The sequence below is a fragment of the Solea solea genome, chromosome 21 (assembly GCF_958295425.1).
Source record: "Solea solea chromosome 21, fSolSol10.1, whole genome shotgun sequence".
In the NCBI taxonomy this organism is placed as follows: domain Eukaryota; kingdom Metazoa; phylum Chordata; class Actinopteri; order Pleuronectiformes; family Soleidae; genus Solea; species Solea solea.
Window position 1 is genome coordinate 9,018,119 of NC_081154.1, and position 25,082 is coordinate 9,043,200.

General features: G+C 41.0%; 1 protein-coding gene and 1 long non-coding RNA gene across 2 annotated transcripts; one reads left to right on the plus strand and one right to left on the minus strand.

Moving 5' to 3' along the window:
* Window positions 1-315: 315 nt before the first annotated feature.
* Window positions 316-8,496, minus strand: meox1 (mesenchyme homeobox 1). The gene is made up of 3 exons (XM_058621811.1): window positions 7,513-8,496; window positions 3,788-3,960; window positions 316-1,129 (listed from the first exon to the last, which is right to left on the minus strand). The coding sequence occupies exons 1-3, from the start codon at window positions 8,003-8,005 to the stop codon at window positions 1,007-1,009; spliced, it is 789 nt and encodes a 262-aa protein (XP_058477794.1). The 5' UTR covers window positions 8,006-8,496; the 3' UTR covers window positions 316-1,006.
* Window positions 3,981-16,903, plus strand: LOC131448972 (uncharacterized). Its single transcript, XR_009234242.1, has 2 exons — window positions 3,981-4,529; window positions 16,103-16,903. It is a non-coding gene; the product is annotated as an uncharacterized LOC131448972 (long non-coding RNA).
* Window positions 16,904-25,082: the final 8,179 nt, after the last annotated feature.

A 25,082-nucleotide genomic window follows, 5' to 3' on the forward strand; every position in this document is an offset into this window, starting at 1 on the left:
CATGGCTTCCAAAGGTTTGACTCATTAGCTGAGACAGCCGCTAGTAAGCAGACACCAGGCCTGTGAATCACTATACATGTAAGATATCTGCAGAACTTGGCTGAGATACCTTTGGAGACATATGAGCTTATAATATCGATGGCCCTCCATGTCAGCTGCTAACTTTAAAAGCAAATAGAAGCAAGCGGCTCCTCCATGAATTTGCTCTCGAGCAGATAGTTGACACGTGATGAAGCCATCACTCAGCCAAGTAAACAGATCGACCGACTCTAAAATTATATCCGTGTTACATGAATGGAAGAAATTCTAAAGATATTTTACACATTTTGCAGCAGATCATTTATTCTGTTTGCAGTAACATCTGTATTTAATCAACAACATTCAACATGTATAAAAAAAAAAAGAAGAGTAAAAATGCTTGACAGAAAAATAACAATATTCTAGGAAAAGAAACTGACAAAATGAAAGATTCGCAGGCACTTATGGCTTGGCAAACCTTGTACAGTCTGAATTTTCCCAGGTGGTTGCAGTCAAGCATCAAATGGCATAATTACAATATTGGAACCAAAGGAGATGCACTCAAACACAATCACATCACGGTCTGATAAGACATCACGGGTCTTGAAGCCAACATACGGCTTTGTCACTGATCTACAATGACCGTAATTATCACCGCTGCAACACGTGGTGGCCTCAGAAACTTGTATTTATATCGTTAGTGTATCAAAACACAGTTCATTATTGACAAAATTCAACTATTTACAACAAAATTCAGCAAAGGAGATGCTCAGTGATTTCTTCCTGGGAATAATAATAATAATAATAATAATAATAATAAGTCTGAATAATTATTAGATTTTTGCAGCTTTTCAAACTTGTATTGTGCTGCATTAGTGTCCACGAGACCCCAGTCTCTCTGCGTCACAAGGTGATTTTAGCATCTCCTCCTTTCTGATGATGATGATGATGATGATGATGATGACGATGCCGACCGACCGAGGCTTTTTCATTCAGAGCTCGGCGACGCGGCGGAGTCTATGTCGTCATTTTCCAGGTCATTTGGCGAAGCCGACTGTCCTCCTTTCACTCTCTTCCACTTCATCCTCCTGTTCTGAAACCAGACTTTCACCTGGAGCACAGAAACACAGGAAATGTTGCCTCTTAGAATTTATTTATTTAACGTCATCTCCATAAACCCATCAATATTAAATTAAATCAAATCTGAGCTAAATTTGCCCAAAAGGTCAATGACTTTCTGGTTAATTGAGTTTTTAAACATCAGCATTTGTAAAAAAATTATAAAATTCACTTGTTCCAGATAAATATAGCTGGTTTCTATGTCTTCTCTGATTATGTTCTCTGAGAGCGGTTTAAGCCTATTGATTTGAAGGAATCACCAATCAAATAAAGGAATATTCTTAAGAAACCACTACAATTGAGAAAAATCATCATATATAATGACTCGTAGTGATGATTAGTTGCAGCTGTCTAAGCTCACAACAGTCAAAAAAAAGGACAAATAAACACCTGGCATCACAACTTAAAACAATAGCTATTGTTAATGTACTGTATAACACAGAGACACAGTTCAGAGTGAGTCCCCACCACCACCACCACCACATTTGAACATGTAGCACGACCACTGTGGCTTTTCTCTCTGTTTTGCAATTTGCATCAACGTTTACAACACAGTCAGCAGAAAAACAGGCAAAATAATCCCCCACAAATCTGCCGGCACTGTGTATAAACTGGCTGAGATTGCATTGGCCTTGTAATTTGCATGAATCCGCGGTGTAAAGCGCTCAGTTCTGGCCCCAGGAAGCCTCCGCTCGTGTAGACAGAGAGCGTGTCGTATAGACAGTATAGGTCAGAAGAGGCATCTATTAGGATGTCAGCATAGACAGGATGTAAGTTTGCTCTCTGCTATTCTGAAATGAGAATATCATGCTTTAACTCTGCGCCCAAGAATAGCAGCACAACATGCACTTCCTGAGAGTGAAGAACATTCCAGGGAAAAGTTAGCAGAGAAAGAAACACCCGCAATTAAATCTGTGGTCGGATCCTCGTTTACGATTTGAGACATTATTCAGTAATGACACACGGTCGAGAGTGTCACGCTTCTTGCTGTAGCAGATTAAGTCGTCCGATTAGTCCATGCACTTTGGAAATCGCAGCTGTCCAGTGAGGATTTAATGGTGGTATATGGGGAGTAGACAACATTTCTGCTGAGGCAACAATGTGTTGGTCCATCTTTCATCGTTTGCTGACATCCCAGATCTGTCCGTGGAACTCGGGGCCCGAGCCACATTTCTGCTGAAGATATTTTATTCGCTATAAAAGACTTAATAAATTCCTCAAACAGCTGGGCACATTAGCTTTTAGTAGTCAAACAGGTGGAAATGGTGCGTTCGCTGGGGAGTGCTTTTAGCAGCGGATACATACAGCAGCAGGACTGTGAATGTGAGTCTGAATAAACTACAGTGTGCGTTCACGATCATAAAATGACATGTGACCTAATGTCCTGTGGCATAGAAAATGTCAAATTTTAGATCAGTATGAGCTTGTTGACAGTTTTAGTCTTTGTTGTCAGTGTGACAAATATACCAACGTTTCGGACGGTAAAGCCCATTAAAACCTGTTGGAATAAGTCCTGGTTCAATATCTGAGATCACAGAGGTTCTGTTTTACAATTACTCGATTAATCCATTATTAATTGCTTACTAAATTAATCGTCAACTATTTTGATAATCGATTAATCGGTTTGAAGCTTTTTGTCAATATTAAAACAAGATTTCTGATTGTTTCCGCTCCTTAAATATGAACATTTTCTGGTTTCTTTGCTCCAGATAACAAAGAAATCATTTAAACTGAATCATTTGAGAAACTCATTATTTCCAAAGTTTGACAAACACTGATCAGAATTTTCTTTTTTAACGTTTTCTGACATCTGACATGACCAAAAAATCTGTTTTTTTGGTCATGGCATTTCCACTGTATCGGTGCTGAATTCTTTCATCCACACACCGTTATCCGCTTAATGTGACTAATTAAAAAAAGGTAAGATCGAGCCAAAGCTTGTAGGATGAGCTGGAAAATGGCAGAAAGTTGCAGTGAAGAGGGAACGTCGCTATATGTATGAGTCTGTAAGTCTCTTTGCAGAAGTGTGTGTGCCTGCGTGTGCTTGCGTGTGCGTGTGTGTGTGTGTGTCTGTGGGGTCTGGGAAACAGATTTAGCAGCAGACGGCAATATGTGTGGTCACTGTGGCACCATGGTCTCATTAGAAGAAGCTGGGACACTGGACCTGACAGACAGACTGAGGTTTTATTCAGCGGCATCGACACATGTTCGTACGATTTAATCAGGTCTGGAGCTGCCGCCCACTCATTAAAGCTGCTACAACCACAGGACCAAATGGATTCTGGAAAAAATGGCTCATTGTAATTCAAATTGCGACTCTGTTTATGCCTCGCCTACTACGGTACATGTAGAATCATTTAACATACTTTCCACAATAAAAAAAAAAAAGAGAAATGATGTTTATCTTTTTTTTTGGGAAGAAGAGGTTTTCATTTTCGCAGGAATATGAACTTTCAGTTCCTATATATAATAGAATAGAATATAATAGGATAGAATATTTCCCCCCAAAATCTTTTTGCAACTTTTTTATTCTGTTCTCTCATCATTTGTTGCATTTCACAAAAATAGTAGTGACACCAAGACTCAGTTGTTCCACTGTGGTCTGAATACAGTACTGGATAATGTGGAATGCTGGTAAAGGTAACCGTACCTGTCTCTCTGTTAGGTCCAGGTTGACGGCGATCTCGTAGCGGCGGAGCCTGGTCAGGTAGTTGTGGTGGGTGAACTCGGCCTCCAGCTCTCTCAGCTGCTCCTTGGTGAATGCTGTGCGCTCCTTCCGCGCCTTGCAGCTGGAATCCACCTTAAAACCGGACTCCTGGATGTCTGGAGAGGTATTTCGCACAGTTACACACGTTTGTCTCCTCCTCAAATGATAATTTAGTAAGTATTTATGCATTCTTTCCACTTAGAGATCTTGGCGTGTTTGCATGTGGTTGTACCACTTACTAGCTCATTTCATTTGAATTAGCTGTCCAATAATGTGTCGACCGGCCTCTGTAGTTGACCAATAAACAAAACCTATTAAAGAACTTTCCAACCAGCAAAGCACAACCTCAAAGACTTTTGCAGGAGGCCCCCCCATCGTATAGTAAACACCAAAACCAGCAGTTTTAAAGACCAGACCACCCGCACCTGAGCTCTGTTCACCTGTATCGCGTGTTTACAGGGTTAGCATCGTGCGTTGTTGGTCGTATATTCTACTTTTACTTGTCTGTTAATTGCATAAATGTGAAAATAGAAGTTTGTGCAGCTTTACGTTCAGTCATGGTGTGTGTGTGTGTGTGTGAGAATGTGTTGGCACAGGGCAGGGGCCACCAAACCAGCCACAGAGGGACTGAGTTAGGAGAGGAATGCAGCGGAACATCGTTAAAGCCTCTAACAAAAGAACAAAGGTGCGGATATGTCCAGGTCTCTGTGCTGTGTGTGTGTGTGTGAGTGAGAGATTTCCTATTGGAACACTCGGAAAACTCACATTAACTCATCTCGACATGACAGCAAATATAGCTGTGAAAGAAGCTCGAGATATCTCTATGTCACAAATTGTATGAGGTTGAAACGATGGATTCTGCAGAAATCCAGACCTCATTGAGCAGAATTAATATGTATGTGAGCTACAGCTAATTTAACTGTCAGTGAAATTCCACATGTGTATTAAAGGGAATTTTTTTTTTTTGGTAAAAATAACTGTACATGGTTCTAATTTGTCAGAGTGAGAGGTTTTTGCTCGTTGCTCGCCAGCATATGGAGCCAGAAATGGACTGCAGTACCTGGGCCAGATGTGACTGGGCAGACACATTTTGTGTGTAGTCTGTGTGTTGTCTGTGCACCGCTGCTTTCAGTGGGCAACCTGACTGTGTTGCGGTTTAAACGTCATTAATGACACGACGCTCCAGAGTGTGCCGCTGCTGCTGCCTGGTCTCTCTCGTCAGGCCGGGTCTGGAGTGGTGCCAAACCGTTTTAGTTAAAGTGAACACCTGGCAGGGCACATACTGGCTCTCACTAAACAGGCCTCCAATAAATATCCTGCACAGCCAGAGGCCGTAAACTTTCAGAGAGAAGGCTTCTGCGCACAGCAGGGCCCCGAAGACAAACAACATTTGCTGCCTTTTTGTGTGGAGGGTGCAAAAGTCGTTGGTCTGAAGCAGCAGTCGGTTGTAAATTAATGATGGTTTTAAAGCAAGAACCACAGGCACAAATTTGACTGATCACATAATTTGCACGTGTGTGTAAAAGCCAGTGCTATGGTTTTACAATGTGTTACCGTTATCTCTTTGTTTAGTGTTTTGTTAGCAGCACTCGGTTAATGACTCTAACAAGCTGCAGCACAAGGGACTGTACGCAGGTATGCGGTGACCATTCAAACGTATAAATGGACATTTGTGTGATGACAAATTATACTAGACTGTGTATTTACTAAAACACTTCAGAATGATGACGTAAAACGTTAAATACTGTAAGGCATTCATTCACTGTTGTTAAATGGTAAAAAATGGTTTATAAAATGTCTTTTTCATTATTGTATTATTGTAAAAATACTTATGTATGGATCAAAAGATAATAAAATCCACCTTTTTGTTTTTAAAATACTTTGTATTCAGCTAAATTTCATACTAGGTGTTGATAAATTACTACAAATATAAGAATGAAAGTTTTGTTTTATCAGGAAATGAACAAAATTCTAATTTCACTTGTAACACTCACAACAATAACAGTAGTAACTAGCTCAATGTTCTTATCGTGGCATGTTTACTAGATAAAAGTATTATGTGTCTGTTAAACATTGTGCTGTTAAAGTTAATATCAGACACACATGTTCGAAACGTGTGTGTGCGCCACATTTTCATAACTCTATTAACACACACACACACACACACACACACACAGACACCAGCAGACTGTAAAGCAGCTCTGTCTCTCATTCGAATGCCTTGAGGATATTTTCCTAATTTATGCTCAACCGGCTCGTCAATGCAAGACTTTCCTAAAAAAAACAACAAAAAAACCCAAGAGCCAATGTAGTGGTCAGACATGTTGCATGCTCTCAGTGGGAGATTGTGTTACGGCTTAACGACAGGAAAATGTCAATGGATAAGAATGTAAAAAGAGAAAAAAAGAGAAAAGAAAAGTGGGATCACGGGCAAGTGATTTTACCAGACGTGGTCTGGCGTGTTTTCAGTGGAGTGAGTGGAGGTTACAATCAGGTAAGTACTGGAAGAGTGGGGGTGGTGTGGGGGTGTCTGCACTCCCCCGCAGCCCTCTTCAACTTAAACCCCTTCAATATTGCAAACTACTCTGGTCATTTTCTTTTTCTTTTTTTTAAAACCATTTAATTGAACTGATTTGTTTGACATGTGTTTTTTTTTCTATTCTGCCATTCTGAAGTTTAGTGTATTTTAATTGTGTCACTTTTTACATTTGGTTTAAATCAAAACTTTTATTATTTTTTTATTACACGTAGGAGTCTGAGTCTGTGACAGATAGCACTTAGCTTTGCTTCCAGTTAGTGTGAACTATGACCGGAGGATACACTTTTACTGTAATCCATAAACATACAGTGATCTGATTTCAGAGCAAAACGTGAGGATGCTTTTGTGGTTCAAAGAGCCTTTTAATACGAATATGAACATTATTATCATAGATCATGTGATATTTTTAAAAAATGAACAACAATTTGCAGTGAGATTGTGTATGCAGTTTACTTTTAAGAATGTATATTTACTAATACACAGCCTGAAGCACGTGTGATGACTTTTAACGTTAAAAGTCATCTTCTGTGTCTGTACTGTTCTAAAACAATTGTGTGCTTCCAACGGATACAGCAGCGCAATGAAACATTCACGTGGCTCATTATTCATTTGGGCCATTTCAAAGTCCTAGAACAATAAGAGGATGCAACTGCTCCTTAACGTGTGTGTCTTGAACACAAAGGTCTCGTCACCTACTCACCTTTCACATAGCTATCTGGTGAGAGTGTAATTTGGTCTTAAAAACAAGAATTAGTGTCAGCGCCAGCTGCGGCACAGGACACGGCCTCCTGAACCTTGACGTAGTTACGATTTTCAAATGGAGCGACAATGGCACATGTGCACGATCGTTTGAGTCAATTTTCGATTTGCAATCCAAGTTAATTTGGGAAACGTCCGAGATCAGCAGTCAAGCTTATTCCCTGGAACAGTTCCATGTTTGTTCTCTTAACTATTCACCAGTGTCCAGTAAAGGAATTTCCACTATCATTTTTTAATACTCCCAAATGTGCATTTTTGATAATGAATGTTTTCCCCGTTCTAATACCTCCCGTGTTTCTAGGTTTTTAAATTCCTGTTTTTTTCCCTCTATAAACCACCACGCCTCAGCTGACTCCCGTCCATGACTCACCTGTCACGTCTCTCTTCCTCTTATTGGAGCTCTTCTTGTCTGAGTCGGCCGAAGCCACGCTTTGAGGTGAGTATTCTCCCTCTATGCACCCGGGCACAGCACCTGGCAGCCTCTCTCCCCCTGCACTGTCCAGCTCGGGCCCTCCGCTCCCACTGCCACCCATTGCTGCGGGGGTGACGACAGGCGGGCAGGCCTCTGATGCTCTCACCCGAGTCTCGCAGGGGTTGAACTGCCACTCAGCTCTCTGGTAACCTCCTTGGCTCTCTTGGTACAGTCTGTCATCACGGGGATAGGCTGCGTGTGGTGCGGTTGGCACCAGGCAGGAGCTGGAGAAGTCTGTGTAGGCCAGGAACTCAGGCTTCTGGTGCAGGGAGAAAGGGCCCTGTTGGTAGGGCAACTGCAGATTGGTACCTGGGTGAGGGTTCCTCATGCAGCCCCAGATGGGGCTGCTGGGGTGGGCGCTCCGCATGCAGCTGCTGGCTGGCTGATCCATCCTAATGCAAAAAAACAAACACTTCACACACTCTTGACTATAGTCTTATTGCAAGTCTCTCCCTGGATGAGGAACGTGAGCTGGAAGTTTGTATCTTTCAGAGAAACATCCAGTTCAGCTGACTAAATGCTCATCATGGTTTCCCTGCATCCACCGCTGGAATGCTGACTTCTGTCAGAGGCTGCTCTCTCGTCCACAGTCCAGAAATGCGTGAGGATAGACACCTTCCTCGTGACAGCGTGTTTCCCTCTCTGCCTGGGAGTGTGTGACGTCTCTCAGAGCCTCTGGTGCTGACACACTTTTCCCCCTTGCCTGTCTTGGACTCACACACACACAGACACACACACACGCACGCACACACCCTCTCTCCCTGACTGATCTGACTGGCCTGTGGCTCAACGGGAGAGCTGCATCTACAACTGCAGGACTCCCCTTCTCGGGCTGGCTGTTTTCACAACTCTTCTAAGGCATTCTTGACAAGTGAGCCCTCCTCCTTTTTAAACGTATAGGTGGGAAAGAGTGGCAAGTTTATGGAGTGTAATGTGAGATTGCAGAGGAGGAGCCCTGTCAGCCACATGTTGGTAGTACCCTCCAAACAACCCTGCTTCATCAACTATTAATCACAGGGGAAATTTTATATGCACATCTAATGGACTTTCCAGACGTGGCGCTTTTTAAAGGGACATTGTCTGTAAAATATAAAGCAAGCACCCACCCACATGGGAACTGGGGACCCTGAATGATTTCAACTCCTTAGCACTTTCTGACACCCAATTTAGATTCCTTTTCTGACACCCTTTAGTGGGAAGTTAACCCTAACCCTTTTACTCTCTGTCCCCTCCACTCTGTGTGTGTGTGTGTGTGTGTGTGTGTGTGTGCATATTAATGCTACACACCCAAATCCACCTGGCTACACTTTCCTTAGATTGGAGGTGATAAGAGAACTGGATTTGACATTGGTTATACAGGCGCTCACACCTCTCGAGGTTTTCTCACTTCAGTGAAACACGATATGACATTTCAGAGCCATATTTCAAAAATACAAGGTCATATTTTCTCTTAGGACAGAAAAAAAAACTCTTAGGAGATTTATTTTTGGTAGCCTATATGCGATTCTGTGTGGACCTCTTACTTATGTACTTATGCGATCCTAAGCAGTAGCAGGAGTTCGTGTGCGACAGGACTTGCATGTATATGAACCACATCTGGATCAAGCAAGGATGTAATTATTCAATTTTCTGATCGCTGATTTTGAAATCTCCACACTACTCACGATAAAAGCCACTTCTCTATGAAGTAATGTCTCTAATTCTATTAAAACCGTCTTGGCTAAACCAACTTTGGGCTAAATTTCAGTGTATCAGTTACCCAATAAACCCGCTGAACCACACGTTACAGAAATGCACAGTTTCTCCTCGTACTGCTCATATTTTTGAGCTGAGGTCTGTCTTCCCCCCTCACGTGTCCTCACTTTGCTCCTGACCTCTCAGACCGGAGGGGAAGGATCGCACCTCCATCATATGGACAGAAAAAGAGTGAAGATTTTTGAGACTGAGGACAAATGAAAGGAAGAAAGACAAATAAATACAATATGATGTAGGCTGAGATATAAGGCGTGCGTTAGAAAAGGTTTGGACCTCTGCTTGTGACAATTACTGTACATATCTATATTTTAACTGCCCGTACAAACAAAAGAAAAGTGAACTACCCTTTATCTGGACACTGAAGTATAATCTGACTTTTAAGATGGAATCATTCAAGAAAATCAGCACTGAAAAAAAAATAGAGAGGAGGAAAAAAAGTAAAAGAAGACATAAAAAGCAGCCAAGAGAAAATCAGATTAGGAGGAAGCCAACAAAAATCAAGAGAAGACACGATAGGAGAGAGTAAAATTGAAAGTCCGATAGAGGAAGCGACAGAGAGACAGAGAGAAGAGTGTTTGAGGTCACACACCAAAACCTTTCCATTTACCCAGCAAATTGTTGAGCCATGAAGCATCCCTCGCTTTTACTGGCAGCTTGAGCTCTGGCCGCACCACAGGGACCAGGAGTTTCACCACATTTGCGGTCAGAGCAGGGGCCATCTGTGTGTCAGTATAAATTAAAGCATGTGTGTGTGTGTGTGTGCACTCTGAAAATACACGTCAGTGGGACGGCGTGCACATGGATCTCAGAGAATGAGATAAAGGATGTTCATGTAGAGGTTTTTTTTGTGAATGAGAAAAATGCATTACTAAAAAAGTACTAGGCCATGCGTTTTGGTTTAATACAGTGGCCACTAACAATCCAAAGCCACACAGGGATTGTCTTATTCCGATTGTACACCATTTCATTTAATTACATTTCATTTTATATTGAAGATTTATAAAAAAAAGAAAGAAAAAAAAGTGTGTGTACTATTGCTTCTGTCTTATGGTTTTCAAACCATTTGTAATTTGTGGAATAGTCTGCGACAGAGGAGGTTAAATGGTGCAATAAAACTTCAGTTTCAGTTGCTTGAGCTGAACAATTTATATTTACGGCACATTTTCGTTGGTTTTTTTATTTTCCTTAAAATAAGTAACGTACATGTGGTGCTGCTCCACTCTTTATGCCACCACTGTAAGTTCTCCTGTGTGTGTGTGTGTGTGTGTTTGTAGTGTGTATTTATGCACAGTCAATTCTAATCAATAAACTGCCTTGAGGTTTTAGGAAAGTTTCGACGAAACTTCATCTTTAATACCAGTTTTTAAAGCTCTATAATATAAATGGGCTTTGGAACAAGAGAGAGAGAGAGTCTAGGGAAATTCAACGAGAAATGTTTTTATTGGATTTGCTCTTTTAATAGGATTTGTTGTCATTTTTTTTACTTTTTTTTTGTTAAGAAAAGCCAAACCACCGTCAGTACATGTGTGTGGGAACCTGTGCGTTTGAGAAATGTGGGAGTATGTGAACTCAAACTCAGTCGTGCTCACTGTGGATTGCAGACAAATGAGCTGGACATGAGTCACATCGCCCCCCCCCCCCAACCCCCACCCTGCCGACAACCTGTTTCTGTCAGTCTGGCACTGTGTGTGTGTGTGTGTGTGTGTGTGTGTGTGTGTGTGTGTGTGTGTGAGAGAGAGAGTGGGCGTGTATGTGTGTTTATATAAAACGAAAGTCAGAAAGTGAGAGTATGAAAATTCACATTATTCAAACTTACTGTAAGTTTTGTATCATGTGAGTCTATTTTCATGAGTGCACAACTGTAATTTTCCATTCAAGTGTGTGTGCGTGCGTGTGTGTGTGTGTGTGTGTGTTTTCATTTGATCCATCTTCATGTCACTGGCAGGATTGAGGCCCTCCATCAGTCTCTTGAGTCTGACAGAATGACCCCCCGCGACCCCAGTTCAAATCACCTGGGCTTTCCTTACTGGACTGTGGGAGGACCTGAGCTCAGCTACTGTCCTGGGGATGAGTGGTTGGAAAAAATATATAAGAGGGAGGGATGGGTGGGAGGGAAGAGTGAAGAAATTGAGTTAATTTCCAAAAGGAAGTATAATCCCTCTGATTCTCTGGAACCTCTTTTCTCCCCCAATGACACACAGCTAGTTCTTTCACATGGCATGGGTCTGATATAGCTCAATTTCTCCAAACTAAATTTTTAACAGCCGGCATGTTCACACCAAAAAGAAATTGGTTAGAAACCAGAAAAGTTACTACATTCAGTATCAGTGGGCATGTCACTGTAATCTGTCGATAAGTGGAAGAGGAAAGGACAAAATCCTGGCGTAAATGGTAAAGGAAATGAAAAGGAAATGAAGAACATGACGTGTTCTCCACAAACGACAAAATGTTTTGTGTCGATTTAGCGGCTCCCGGAATTCCAACTAGCAGAAATTCAATGGCATGTTGCCGCTTTCGTGTTTACTTCCTGGTAAACTGTTTAACTGTGCCAGTGCTCTCCAGATTGAAAGTGCTTAAGCAACTGTTTATAGTAACAATAAACAAGGCTATTGACTTATTGTTCTCCTGCTGGTAGAACCAAGATCCAAAATATCAAATATCAGTGGCCCAGTTGCAAGGACGCTGAAGGTTTGAAGGTTATTCCTTTCTGTAGCCAAAGATATCCCCTGATACACATGAAAATCACCTTCCATGTCTAAAAATGGCAGCTTATTTAAACATATTGTGTAGTATTTTATAAGCTCATTGCAGGTTTGCCTTATTGTGCGCTCCTTGTGCGCTCAAACCACAGACTGTATGAACACAGCACTATCAACGACTCGTTAATGTGTTGCGCGATGACGTGTGTAATTTTTTGTGAGCTGAAGCGATTTTCTGTACCAGGGTTCCTTTAATGAGGTAAAAACAGGAAACTGACAAATCGCTGGAAATTGTTATTTGTGGCCAACACAATTCTGTAACTATTTAAAATACACAAAGGACTCGACAAGTAGCTTCAGGCGTAGATCGACGTGAAGGAGACGGTGTGATTTCTTTTTTTTTTTTCTTTACTTTGCCAGCAGCATTAGCTGTGCTGGCTCGTGTGATGCTCCTCTGACTGTAGCAGTGAATTTTGAAGTTTCTCAGCCAGAATAGAAGGATGTTGCCAGTGGTTCCTGTCTGTGAAAGGTTTTTACATGAAAACACGGATGGAGAAACATCCAAAAATAAGTAAATAAATAGGCTCCACAGGTGATAATGGCATCAATATACTTTTGTGGATGCATATTTTTTTTTTAAATATAGGAAAAACAACACAAGGAAAACATATTATTAGCAAACAACATTTACATTTTTAAGCAGCAAATACAACACATTAGTATTTAAGTTATGATTGTTCTTGCCACCTCTTATGCACATGTGGTTTGGTGTCCACCATCTCCAGAATGAAACATCTGTCTTTTTGCAAAGTGTCTGTCTGACATTTGGTGTTGGGTAGGTTGTAAACAGTGGGTTTGTGGAGTATATTATTGGCTGGAGCAGCTGCCTTCTCCTGCAGCTCAGAGTTGCACCAATGACATCAGTGAAAACAAACCAGGACAAGGTAATGACATTTTGGCTCGACATATGGCTGACTACCAAAAACCATCTCTGTGCCATAGATTTAGCATCACATTAGCACTGGCAGCTGTGTATTGACACTAATATGCAGCTGAATATTGAAACTAATCAAAACGGTTGTATGGTGTTGCTTTGTTTGATAGGCGGAGTAAAATAACTTTGGGCAAAAATAATGGAGGAACATTAGGACTGGATTGATATGAAGTTTGGATTTGGTCAAATAATATTTGATAAACACAATCATACTCAAGTATTTTATTTCATTTTATGCAAAAGTGCTGAACATTATCTCCATTGTGAGCATTTACATTTTTTCTCTTCTTTATATCTTTATAAACTGAAAGACTCTGTGTTTTCTGACTATTATATGATAAGATCTAGTTTTTTTATACACCATCATTAATCAACAGACACAATTATCAGTATTTAACAAGGTACTGGCTCTACTGGCAACACTCCATGTGAACTTTCAGCCTTTCAGACCCCAGTTTATGACACGTCTAGAATAACCACCTGCACTTTATATGATCCATTACCATAAGTCCATTGAGTTTTTCATTAAAAAAAAAAATAATGGGGGGAAACCTGCATCTAATAATGAGCAAAAAGTTACAGAACATAATGACATGGCTCTTTGTACTTACTCTTTGTATCCAGCTATCTCATTTTTACAAATAGTTCTGTTGCAAAGATCTGACAGATTCATCGTAAAAAGTACTTTTGTTCCCAAATTATACAAATATGAAGGACAGTCTGCTGATTGTTCATGAAAATGCATTGTCTGTGGATATTACTTGAGTGTGTGTGCATGTATGTGTGTGTGTGTGTGTCTGTGTGTGTGAGAGAGGGAGGGAGGGAGAACACCCACAGGTGCTAATAATCACATATGATCACATATGATTGGAATCAGGTGTTGGCAACAGTTTCTTGCTATTGTGAAAGAATATTAGAGAGAGACTCTGAGGCCCCTGGCCGCTCATCGTCAGCATTGTGAAGTTGTTTACCATATTTCTACAGTCTGTGAATATCCTTCTGGTCAGGGCCAGCGTTATATAGACCACAGTTTGAAATTTTAGGCATGAATTTCAAGGTCCAAAGGGGGGACCGGAGTTAGCTGTTGAGTTGAAGGTGAATAGATTCATCACATGCACAATACAGATTTCCCCCGAAATGTGTCAAAGCCAACACTTCATTTTTTCATCCCTTGGATGAATTGGAAAAATACTTCTACGCCATGTGCTATTATAAAACATATTTAGGCCCGGGTTTTGCTCCTCCAAGTCTCTGGCAAATAAAGTAAATGCTGTGTAGTTTGGTGCTGAGCAGGTAGCATACAAGGAGGTTGATTAGTGAAGTAGTTCACTGTAAAACCAAAACAATGAGTAAAATATCTCCAGAGGGGAAAAGAACTGCTGTGGTTCATCTACACCAGTGACCTTTTTCCTCATACAACAAGTAATGCGATCTATTGTTGATTAAAATATGTATCGACACAAACTTAAATGAATAATTAACCGATTTGTATTACTAGAATAGGGGTGTTTTTCCCCTGAGTGGAGAAATATCTTCATTCTTTTCTTTGTTACGTGGCCACCTGTGACACTTGGTCCTGTTAGCGTAACTGCTAGCAAAGATGGCCGACACTGTTTACATTCTGGTAATGACGTCCCATCCCGCTACGAGTGGGTCTAAAAAGTGCGGAATTAGCGTCACAGTTTCAAGCCTCGGACCAAGTGTCACAGGTGGGCACGTAACAAAAAACTCAGGGGAAGCTGAGGATGGGAAGCACCATTCTTCAAAAATACTCCCCCTGTTCCCCCTGAAAACAATCTCATTTAGTGAATTTCACTTCTAAGCGCTCTTTTTAAGGACAAGAAATACTACTCAGACTTTTTTCTATGCAATAATTAGGATTATTTTCACTTTTAAAATATATGTTGCTTGAATCCAGTGTGAACTCACCCTCTGTGATGAGTGGTGGTTTTATGAATGAATTGAATTTCTCAAATGCTCAGTGAACTGACCCTGAACATGATGTCTTGTCATATATTATAGGTCTGCAGCTTCCTCGTCGGGTCCTGTTACGACAATGAAAACAGCTAATCGTTACCTCACTCGCACCGCACTTCAAAAAACCTAATTTCTCTGCTGCCACACCATGACCACATGCTATATAATATGAGCAGGAAAGGCTGCGTCTCGCAGTGGAAACCAGGCTACTGATTTCATTGGCAGCAGGAGAAGAAATGTGTTCCAGCCACATTCTCACTCAGATGTAGTCAACAGTGTGAGATAATGCGTCCTCCATGGAAAATCAATTGAAGAGTGCTCTCTAGTGGTTTTAAGTTGGAACAGCGTAAATAAACCTGGACATTCAACTAACTTAGGAGTGACTTTGCCTCCTTACAGACAGTGTCGTGCTGTTTTTATTTCATCCACGGTGATTTGATTAGTGACTTTCAATATTAATACATGATTTCAGCGCACTTTTAAAAAAAAAAAACAACCTTGAATCCCAGTTGTCCATAAAATGCGAGACATCAATCTTGTTTTGTTCCAAAGGTAAGTGCTGGGTGAGGCAGCTTGGCAGCACAGTCTGATACATTCACATGCTTGTGGTATTGTGTAACTGATGCACTCATGCCAGAGTCAGATAAATCAGTAAGGCTCCCAAAAAGCAACAGTGCAGACAAAGTTTCATTGACATTTCTAGTTATTTTAGAACGTAAGACCCTGGCTTACAGGACTGTGCTGCTCGTGCGGTGAAACTGCTCTCTGCTGGGTGACCTTTCCGAGTATTTCCATACACACCCACACTCTCATATACAGTCAGCTGCAATAACGGAAAGCAGAATCATCTACACCGAGCTGCCGGTGATCACCTTGGCTGCATAGCAGAATGAAACACAACATAAATCAAGCTTAATGACTGCGGGGTCCACTGAATACCCACGTTTTTGTGGGTGTCGGGAGAGATTGATCGGACGTGCTGGTACGTGTGTGTGGACAGTAGCACTGTTGCGTGTTCATGGATTACCTTCCTTCCTGACTGCCCCATCTTGTTTCCAAACAGCACAGGGCTGGACTTCCTGCTCTGGGAGCTGGGACTCTTTTGAAGAGGCCTTCTGAGCGCACTCCCGGGAGAGATGTCAGGATCGGCCTTGGCTAACAAACACCTCAAAAGGGAGCCAGATCACCAGGCCAAACATTTCCTCAATTGCAGAACACTAGCTCGTTGGGGCACCAACTCCCAAAAGCTCACTGTGGTGGGTTTGGGCCGCACAGAGGAATGAAGCTGTTCAACATGCGAGGAAGAGAGCCGCGATAACATATGTGCGCGCATACAATCCAAACCCTGTAACGTGGACATAAAGCATGGAAAAAATTGTGAGACAGGTCTGCGTGGAGCCAACCCTCCACCCACACGTTCACATCCAGGTAAAATAAAATCCCCCGGGGTACACACACATAAAAAGGAAGAAACATCCTTTTAATGGATTTGCAGGACAGACGCGCACACATACCAGAGGTGATGTCAGCAGAGGAGTTGTTGTGATTTGTGTTTACTTTTTTTTTTGTTTTTGTTTTTGTTTTCTGTCTGAACAGCAGCATCCTGTTTGCCTCCCTGGGGATTTATCTACTGTATGTGCATATACGGCACTGGATGTGAGTGTGCATGTGTATGCATGAACAAAGGATGCAGATAAAGTGCATGAGCTGTTATGTTTTCGTTATTATCCTGTATATTGTCTTATTACACATGCGCAACCCTAACTCTAAACCCAAATAATAGGCTTGAGGTGATTTTTGTGTTGTCAACAATTTAAAAGTATGATCGTGACATTTGAAATAAAATACTGTTGCTGTCATATTATAGGGTTATATTGTTACTGTTGCTTTACTTACTTGCATAGGTGAAAAGGTTTTTGTGTACTTGTGTACGTAATTTTTTTTTTTTTGGAAGTACTGTACTTTGCTATGTTTTAAAATCACATCCGTTACTGAGTAAAAAAAAAAATGTTGGCCCTGACTTAAAAAAAAAATAAAAATAAATTCACACACTGGACACTTTGGCATGGAATGATGAGGACAGGTGAGGACAGGTGAATCTGTGCTTATTAAGGTCCCGGAGTGAGTGAGAAAGTTAAAGCATTGGTGACCTTTGACCCATTTTGACTGACACATTATGTGTTGACATATTTTATTTAATTTGTAAAGATTTGCCTTTAATTAAAAACAATTAACGTGAGGTTTTTAACAAGGTCGCGGTTGTTGAGTTTTACTTTAGCTTGAGTACATTTTTAGACCAGCAATTTTACTTGTACTTAAGTAAAATTTTATCAAAATAGTTGTATTTTTACACGAGTAGAATATTTCAGTACTCTTTCCACCAAACTTGTTCGAGTACAGTTACATTATAGAATCAAATATTTATCTTAGCTGTGAAATTGTTGTTTCTACAGTTTCACCAAACTTCCATTGAATTATCTTTACATACAAACTCTTATATAACATGTACTTCAGTCTTATATTTGTTTCAGGAGTTAATTATAACTAATAACTGAAAAAATAACTGCAATCGTTTTTTGTAATTTGTATTATACTGCCTTTATCCTCCACTGAACCTTGATCATATGTCAACGCATTCTTTGGTTAGGCTCTTATCATCGTCTCGCTGATGAATTGCATGTGTCGGTGCTGAGCCCTCGTCCTCGTGTGGATATTCCTGAGGAAAATGTTCCAGTATTTCTGAGCACGAGGATGCAGTGATGGATGCGACGAAACATGAGGAGGAGACAGCAAACAATAGGACTTAAAGGCCTGAAGCACCAGTCGGCGCACAACAGCAGTATGTAACTCTGCATGACTCCCGCTTCACTGTGAGAGATATATGTGTTGAAGTGGAATGGAAATATTAAGAACGGCGTATTCAGCCGGGACAAGCCAGAGCATGCAAGATTGGTGACTGGTAAATGTCATTAAAAGCTGTATAATGGTGACGTGTGAGCACTAAAACATTTTGGGCTCCAGGAAGATTAATGTTAGGCCTAACATGTGGCTCTGATATGACACAGTCACAGGAGACAAGGCTATGATAAGGCTCAAATTATCTATGATGAGACATGAATTGCCACTGACAAGCCTCCATAAAGATAATGATAATCACCCAGGGTGTACGTATACCAACGAAACCCTTTAAGGGGTTCAGTGTGCGGTCACGCCAACAGCAGAGGAGGGCATGATATCATGTGTGGTAAAATATGCAGTGCCAGAACAGGCACGAGGAGACAAATGTCTATATTTAGCAGGCTGCTGCTTTTCCAATGATGAATACTGTATGGAGCGAGTCAGCCCTCAATCAAAAAGAGTAAAAAAAAAAAATGAAGAGGAGGAGAAGAAAAAAAAAGGAAAAAAAAAAACGGAAGGGGAGGAAAGAAATTCCAGATGTCAACAGTAAAGTTTGTCCAGCTCCGGTTTGTGGCCACTGGAGCTTTGTGTACCTGCCCCTGCTAAAGCCATTACCTCCAAGTGCAGCGCAGGGGGAGCTGCACAACAAAGCCAGAGAATTCTCGGAAGCCCTTCAATCAAGCGATCCAGCATCATCCCGACACTGCTGCCTCTCACTATCCTGTGGACTCATTGTTAATTTGACAGGGTAGAACCAGAAGGAGAAGGTGATGGTGTGATCCTGTGATTATGTTTCAGTGCAGGCCGCCTGGTTAAAGTGTGCACTTTTAAGTGTGTGCTCAAGGACATGGTGTGCAGCGGTGGAAAGAACATTCACGTCAATGCAAAAATGAAGCTTCTTTATACTATTTATACTTATTGCCACTTCATTAATTGCTTCTTCTTTTTTTATTTGAACAGTAAATTGTGGACTTTTTACTCCAAGTCCAGGTTTAAGTCTAAAGAGTGGAACTAGACATTTCTCTGCATTAGTTTTAAATCCAGTATTCCCTGGAATCCATTATTTCCTCAAAATAAAGTAGGAAAAAAAACACTATTTGTTACTGAAATATGTCAGGTCGAGAACAAATTAGTGGCCGATGTGTTTTGACGTAAAAACCAAGTTACACCATAAAAAACAGGTGGTAGAGTGACCCACGCTAGTCTACTTCTCAATGTGTCCTTGACACAAGACCCTCAACCCCACATTGTCTATGTCAAATACAGTGTGTGAATGTGCTATATGAGTGTGTGAGTGAATGGCAAAAGCTGTAGTGTAAAGCAGCTTTGAGTTGTGACATCCAGACAGTATATCCAGATAGTATATGGTCTTTTAAATAAAGACCATATACTATTTACTTTAACTGGAGCACAAACCAAGGGAAAAAAGCCTCAGACCAAAAATACAGGGATGTGAAAGAAATACATTACATTTGATAAACTTTGATATATCTGTTTACTAATTAACATTACTATTACTAATCAATCTAAATATGTGTTTTCATACTATTAGTTGTTTGTCTTTGTCTGTGTGCGTGTTTGCTGGTATTTGTTACCGCTTGGAAACCTTTTCTGCCATAAACACTGACCTTGTCAGGACCAGTAGTGTTCATGTAGACCAAAACCTGGTCCTAATGAGGCAGAACCTCATTCCTGAGGAGCTGGTTTATGGCTAAGGTTAAGGTTAGGGTTACCGCCTTGGTTAGGCTGTTCAAACGAATGGAGGGTAGCTCTCTCTGTGTGTGTGTGTGTGTGTGTGTGTGTGTGCGCCCATGTCTGTGTGTGTCACACAGTACATGAAAGATGCAATCGGTCAGATTGTGGTTCCCAGAATCATCATGCTGTCCTCCCTTGTCCTGCTCAGTCTGCTTGTCACCTCTTTGGATGGGCACGCTTCATTTCCAAGACTTTTCCATGTTCTCCTTCCCATGGCTGTGCTTCAACCACAATCACCCTCAGCCTCCCCCCCCTCCCCTGCACAACTCCTCCATGCAGCAGCCCCCCCTGGAGGGAGAAAATTGCCCCCATCACTTCCACTTTGATTTGAGACGAAGCAGACGCTGCTCGCTGAGTGTTGTATAATGTGATGATGAAGTCTGGGTGGCTCTCTTATGTATCTAATCCAACCGTTGGCTCGCTCCCTGAGATGTTTTGCAACCACAAAATGAGAGACAACTGCCAAACAAACCCAAGGAAATACAATGCCGCGCGGGTTGTTACAGTGCCGACTGCCAAAGACATTAGTTGCAATTATCCTCACTGTTTTTGTTGCTTTTAAAACTCACCCTTGGCACAGCATGTCATTCAGAATGTTATTCAATGACATTATGTTGAGGTTTTTGAAACTGAACATTTTGACATTTTAAAGGAGAAAAGATCAATTCATCAGTCAGTCAAACTTTATTTATACAGCACTTTACATTATGAGGCAATTTAACTCAAAGATTCAAAGATCAAAAGATGCACAAACGTATATAAAAGTCATAAAAACACCAACTGTTGCAACAGTAAATACCATGTGAGTGAGTGAGTGAATAATTTTGCTACAACTAAGGACAGAATGTGACATTAAAATGTAAATATTAAATGATGATGGCCATAAAATCGCCTTTTGAAATAGGACTTTAATTAGGTCTGTATGCAAAAGACATTAAACATTATGAGGGTTTCAAGACACCCACTGAGTCTCTGTGTTTTAATTGGGTTCATTAATATGTTGCGCTTGTAAAACAGTGTTGAAGTTCACCTTTGTTTTTGCTTGGCTAAAAAGTTTATAATTCAAAACACTAAAGTAGCTAAAACTGGTGTAAATTAGCAGCAGGTAAACTGAATATTATAGATTTATATGAAGATGAATGACAGAATTTCAGTATTTCGGTATATGCACTAATTACATCAATATATACACTGTAAAAAAACAAAACAAATGCATTGTGTACAAGCATGGGAATAAATATCCCAGTGCTCTAAATGCTACTATGTGTGCTGATGCAAATCTAAATATGCATAAGCTGGATAGAGTGGAATTATAACTCAAGGGCCAGTGAAGAGGGAAAAACCAAAGCATAGAGTCCACTGCCAGATCATGTCTGAAGAGTTTATACAACACTGCCCTCTGCCTATTGTTGAGGGAGAATCTGTGGCTTTGCTCTAATTCACGACAATGTGGTATTTATTTCATGTTGACAATGGTGGACCAGCCAGTGATTATGCAGAGCATCTAGACACTGTGGGATGTGTCTGTGGTACGGATCCAACACCGACTCATTTACAAACCACAGACTTTTGGAAGTGGACATCATTTTCAAATAGTCCACTTGAGATTTAGATTTTTAGATTTATATGCTGTTAGGTTAATTTACTGTAATGAACAGTGACATATATTTGTAAAAACACAATGCACTAGTCCTCAGTGACAAATGACACTGTTAAACTGGCCTGTTAAACCATCAATGATGTGAACTTAAACTTATTTCGTAGGTTCAATTATTCTCCATGTTTTCATAGCTTTCCACTTTCAACCCTTCATCTTGGATAAGTGCTCTTCATCGCTGCAGAACTTCACCAGGTTGCGAGGTTACTTGTTGGTAGAAAATGTACTTAAATCCAGTCATTTTTATTCTCACGCCACACAAGATTGTAGCGTTTTTTTTTTATTTGTGAGCAAAAGAAGTTAAAGCTCAGCAGGTGGCTATCGCTGCAGGATTAGGTTCTAGGGATGAGAACCGAGCTTGTATTTTTAATGTTGTTGAGGGAGTTCTTTCCAAAACACATCAAAAACCTCTTGCAAACAATGATGGCATGAGGCAAAACTCAACATTTTTTTAATCACCAACAGGCAGTGCAAAAAATAATGACCTTATGGAAAAGAAAAAAATATATATTGGGCATTTTTTGAAAGTTTAAATATGTGCTAAAGTGCAGTTTCATTTAGATTGCTGTAAGCACTTTAGAGTGAACATGCATTATAGACTGTTGCTATAGAAGCCTACATGTCCTTTTGAGTCGTCAGTATTGCAACAGCTGTGTGTTTGCGGGATAATGTAAAATAGTTGGATTGAAGAACACATAATGCATTTATGGAAAAAAAAGAAAACCACAGTATTCACTGATTTTCACATGTATTTTGCAGGGATTTTATGTTTGTTGCTGCTCAGAGTATAAATGCTCAATCAAATGTCGGGCTTAGGTTTTTGTTGTTTTACGCAGTATGTTTGTTAGTATAAATGAACTAACTATATTATCAGATTGCAACTGGAACTCATTTGTACACATTTACTTAATCAATTTCCCACACGTTGCCGGAGCTGTCCAGGAGCAGCTCAGCTCAACCATCCGTTTGTGTCCTCACGATGTCTCCTGCCAGGAAACGGAGTGAAAGCAGTAACCCAAACACTGCAAACATTCCCCTTTTTGTCCGAGTCCGTGCTGCAGAAACCTTGTCCAAAAACAGGAAATAAAAATGCACACCCACTGGGCTGCAATGGCTTCAACATGTTTAGTAAATTTTTAGCACACAGCATTTGTTCAGAAAAGTTTAGAGTGGGATAAATATTTATTGAATCACCTTGTAACTGTGCAGCATATTCGGCAAGAATTGAAAACTTTGGCACCAGGAGGTGGAACACTATTCAGTGAACTTTTCATTTTTAATGAAACAAAAAGAATTTTGTGGGACACTGGGGACATTTGTCCTGTCCAGTGCTTTGAGTTGTTCTTGCCAGGTACCTTTACAAGGCCCAGTGAAGACAGATCTGACAGGAGGGAGTGGGGACGAGAGAGCATGGGAGAGCGTTTCAGTGAGAGAGATGATAGAGCGCCTTAACATGTGCCAGAGAGAATCGGAGTTCTCCTGGAGGCCAGCGCTAAATCTGAGCCAGAATAAAGGCTTTGCTCTGACCTTTCTGCTTCCCGCAGGGAGAGAGAGTGATGGTTGGATGTCAAAAAGAGAAGGAATGAGTAGTTAAACCTCAGACTCCTTCTCCTGCTCCTCCTCCTCCTCCTCCGGCTCCAACTCCTGCAGGTCAGGTGCACTGCTGAGCCCGGGGTAGGCAGATTCATAGGTTGAACGTGAGTGGTGCAGTCATCTTCTGTTGACATGCGTGTCCATAACAACAGAAATCACGGACCCTGTGTTTGGATTTAAAGCAAAGATCAGAAGGAACACGGCAAAGCAACTGACAGATTGATCTGACTAAATGAAACCGTCTCTTTTGCGAATGTCCAACTCTGATTCTGCAGCTGGACGCTGGAACTTTGCACGGATTGTGATTGAAATTGACACAGCTATTTGATAAACTCCTCAGCATGAATGGAGCTTAAAGCTTGTTGGGAAGAAACCCACGCAGTCCTGCGGTATTCAGTTTAAACTAGAGATTAATAAGACTGAATCGATGACAGTTTGTGCAGCGAGTCATAGCCTGAAACTCTAAAAAAAAGAGAACTCAAATGTGATAACATGTACATTTATAGACTTTTTTATGCAAACCGTCAAACCGTCACTGTCTGCTGCTCAGTGTTTGGCAGGTGTTTGAAAAATTGAGACATAAGAGATGTAGATTGTGAACCCAAAACAGAGTTAAAAGGTGTAAGTTAGTATTATACAATTGTGAATAATGTATGAGTATTTAAAAAAGCGACTTACTGTACCAAATTGCCAAACTTATATTTGCTCTTATTGGGATTCAATACAGTATTTCTGTGTTATTAGTAATCATTTCTCAGGTGTATACCAATGTTTCAAATTATTTATCTTTTTAAAAGAAAATACATAAATCGACAGTAAAAGTGATATTTATAATGCAAGGGATAATTATAAAAGCTAATTTTCAATGTTTTTGCCTTCAGGGTTAAAGAACTGTGACCCACATGACCGCCCATATGAGGTCAGGTGATGCTCAGAGATGTTTGGAGATTTGGATTTTGCTCGTGTGAGATTGACCCGGTCTAAATTACCTTCACTTCTGCATCCGTGACCACTCATTATTGGAAGCCAGGTCACTTTCGTGCTTCACACCAGTCCAGTTGCGTCACGTTTGTTTGTATGATGTTACACGTTACAAGTCATGTGTTGAGTAGAAACATTTGTAAGAAATTTGTCGCACTTTTGTCTTAGGCTGTCTGATTTAGGCTGATTTATACGGGGGTGAGAGGAAGAGTGATCTTTTCGTTAGATGGCTATTGTTTGTTTTTGAGTGTGTTGTGCTGAGGAGGCAACAGAGCTTTTTACAGTTTCTCTTGAGTCAAGGCCAGTGTAATGTGAACAGGCCAGGTTGTATGCCGTCTAACCACAAGTGGGAGCTGTGTGACTGTGCAGCCGTCCACTCTCCCCCACGTCCACTGATGCTCTACCTACAGAGGAGGGAGGACAGAACAGAAATGATGTTTTCTGCTCGAAAAATCCAGCTCATCAATCATGTACGTCAAAGTGTATTTACAGAATGTAAATCTGCATTTGGGAAACAAACCTGCTCCATGGATATGACTTCTCCACAAATATAAATCCGTCGCATTTTATCGTGGACTTTAGCCAGAACCGGTGCCTTTTTTTCACATCACACTCTTCACATATGGATTGTTGTAGCTCTTGGACAAGGAGAGGCTTCAATCGATCCAGTAAAAAAGGCCTGTGATGTGGCCTGGTCAAGCTCTTACAGGACCGTCTCCAGGGCGAACTTAGATGTTTTGTTTTTTTTGTTTTTTTTGGACATCTTTCACACAAGGCACAGTCTGTTTCAACACTTGTGAACCTCTGCGCTTCTCGCTGGAGGACAATTTTACATCCGACTCAATAAACAGGAGTCACCGGTGTGCTTGCACGTGTGTGCAGACGTGCACATGTAATTGTGGACCTGGAAGTGTTGTGTGTATGTGACAGCAATGTGCACTAGTGTGTGTGTGTGTGTGTGTGCGGTTCAAGCCCCGAAGCACATCTTGTTTTGTTAAGCATCACAGTGTTTCTGTACTGCTGTCTCGACCCTCTTTCCCTGCTGCTCATCACTCAGCTACAGCTAACAGGGGAGGAATAAAAACTCACTCACATGCCCCCAGTCTGTCCACACACACACACACACACACACACACACACACACACAAACACACTGTTC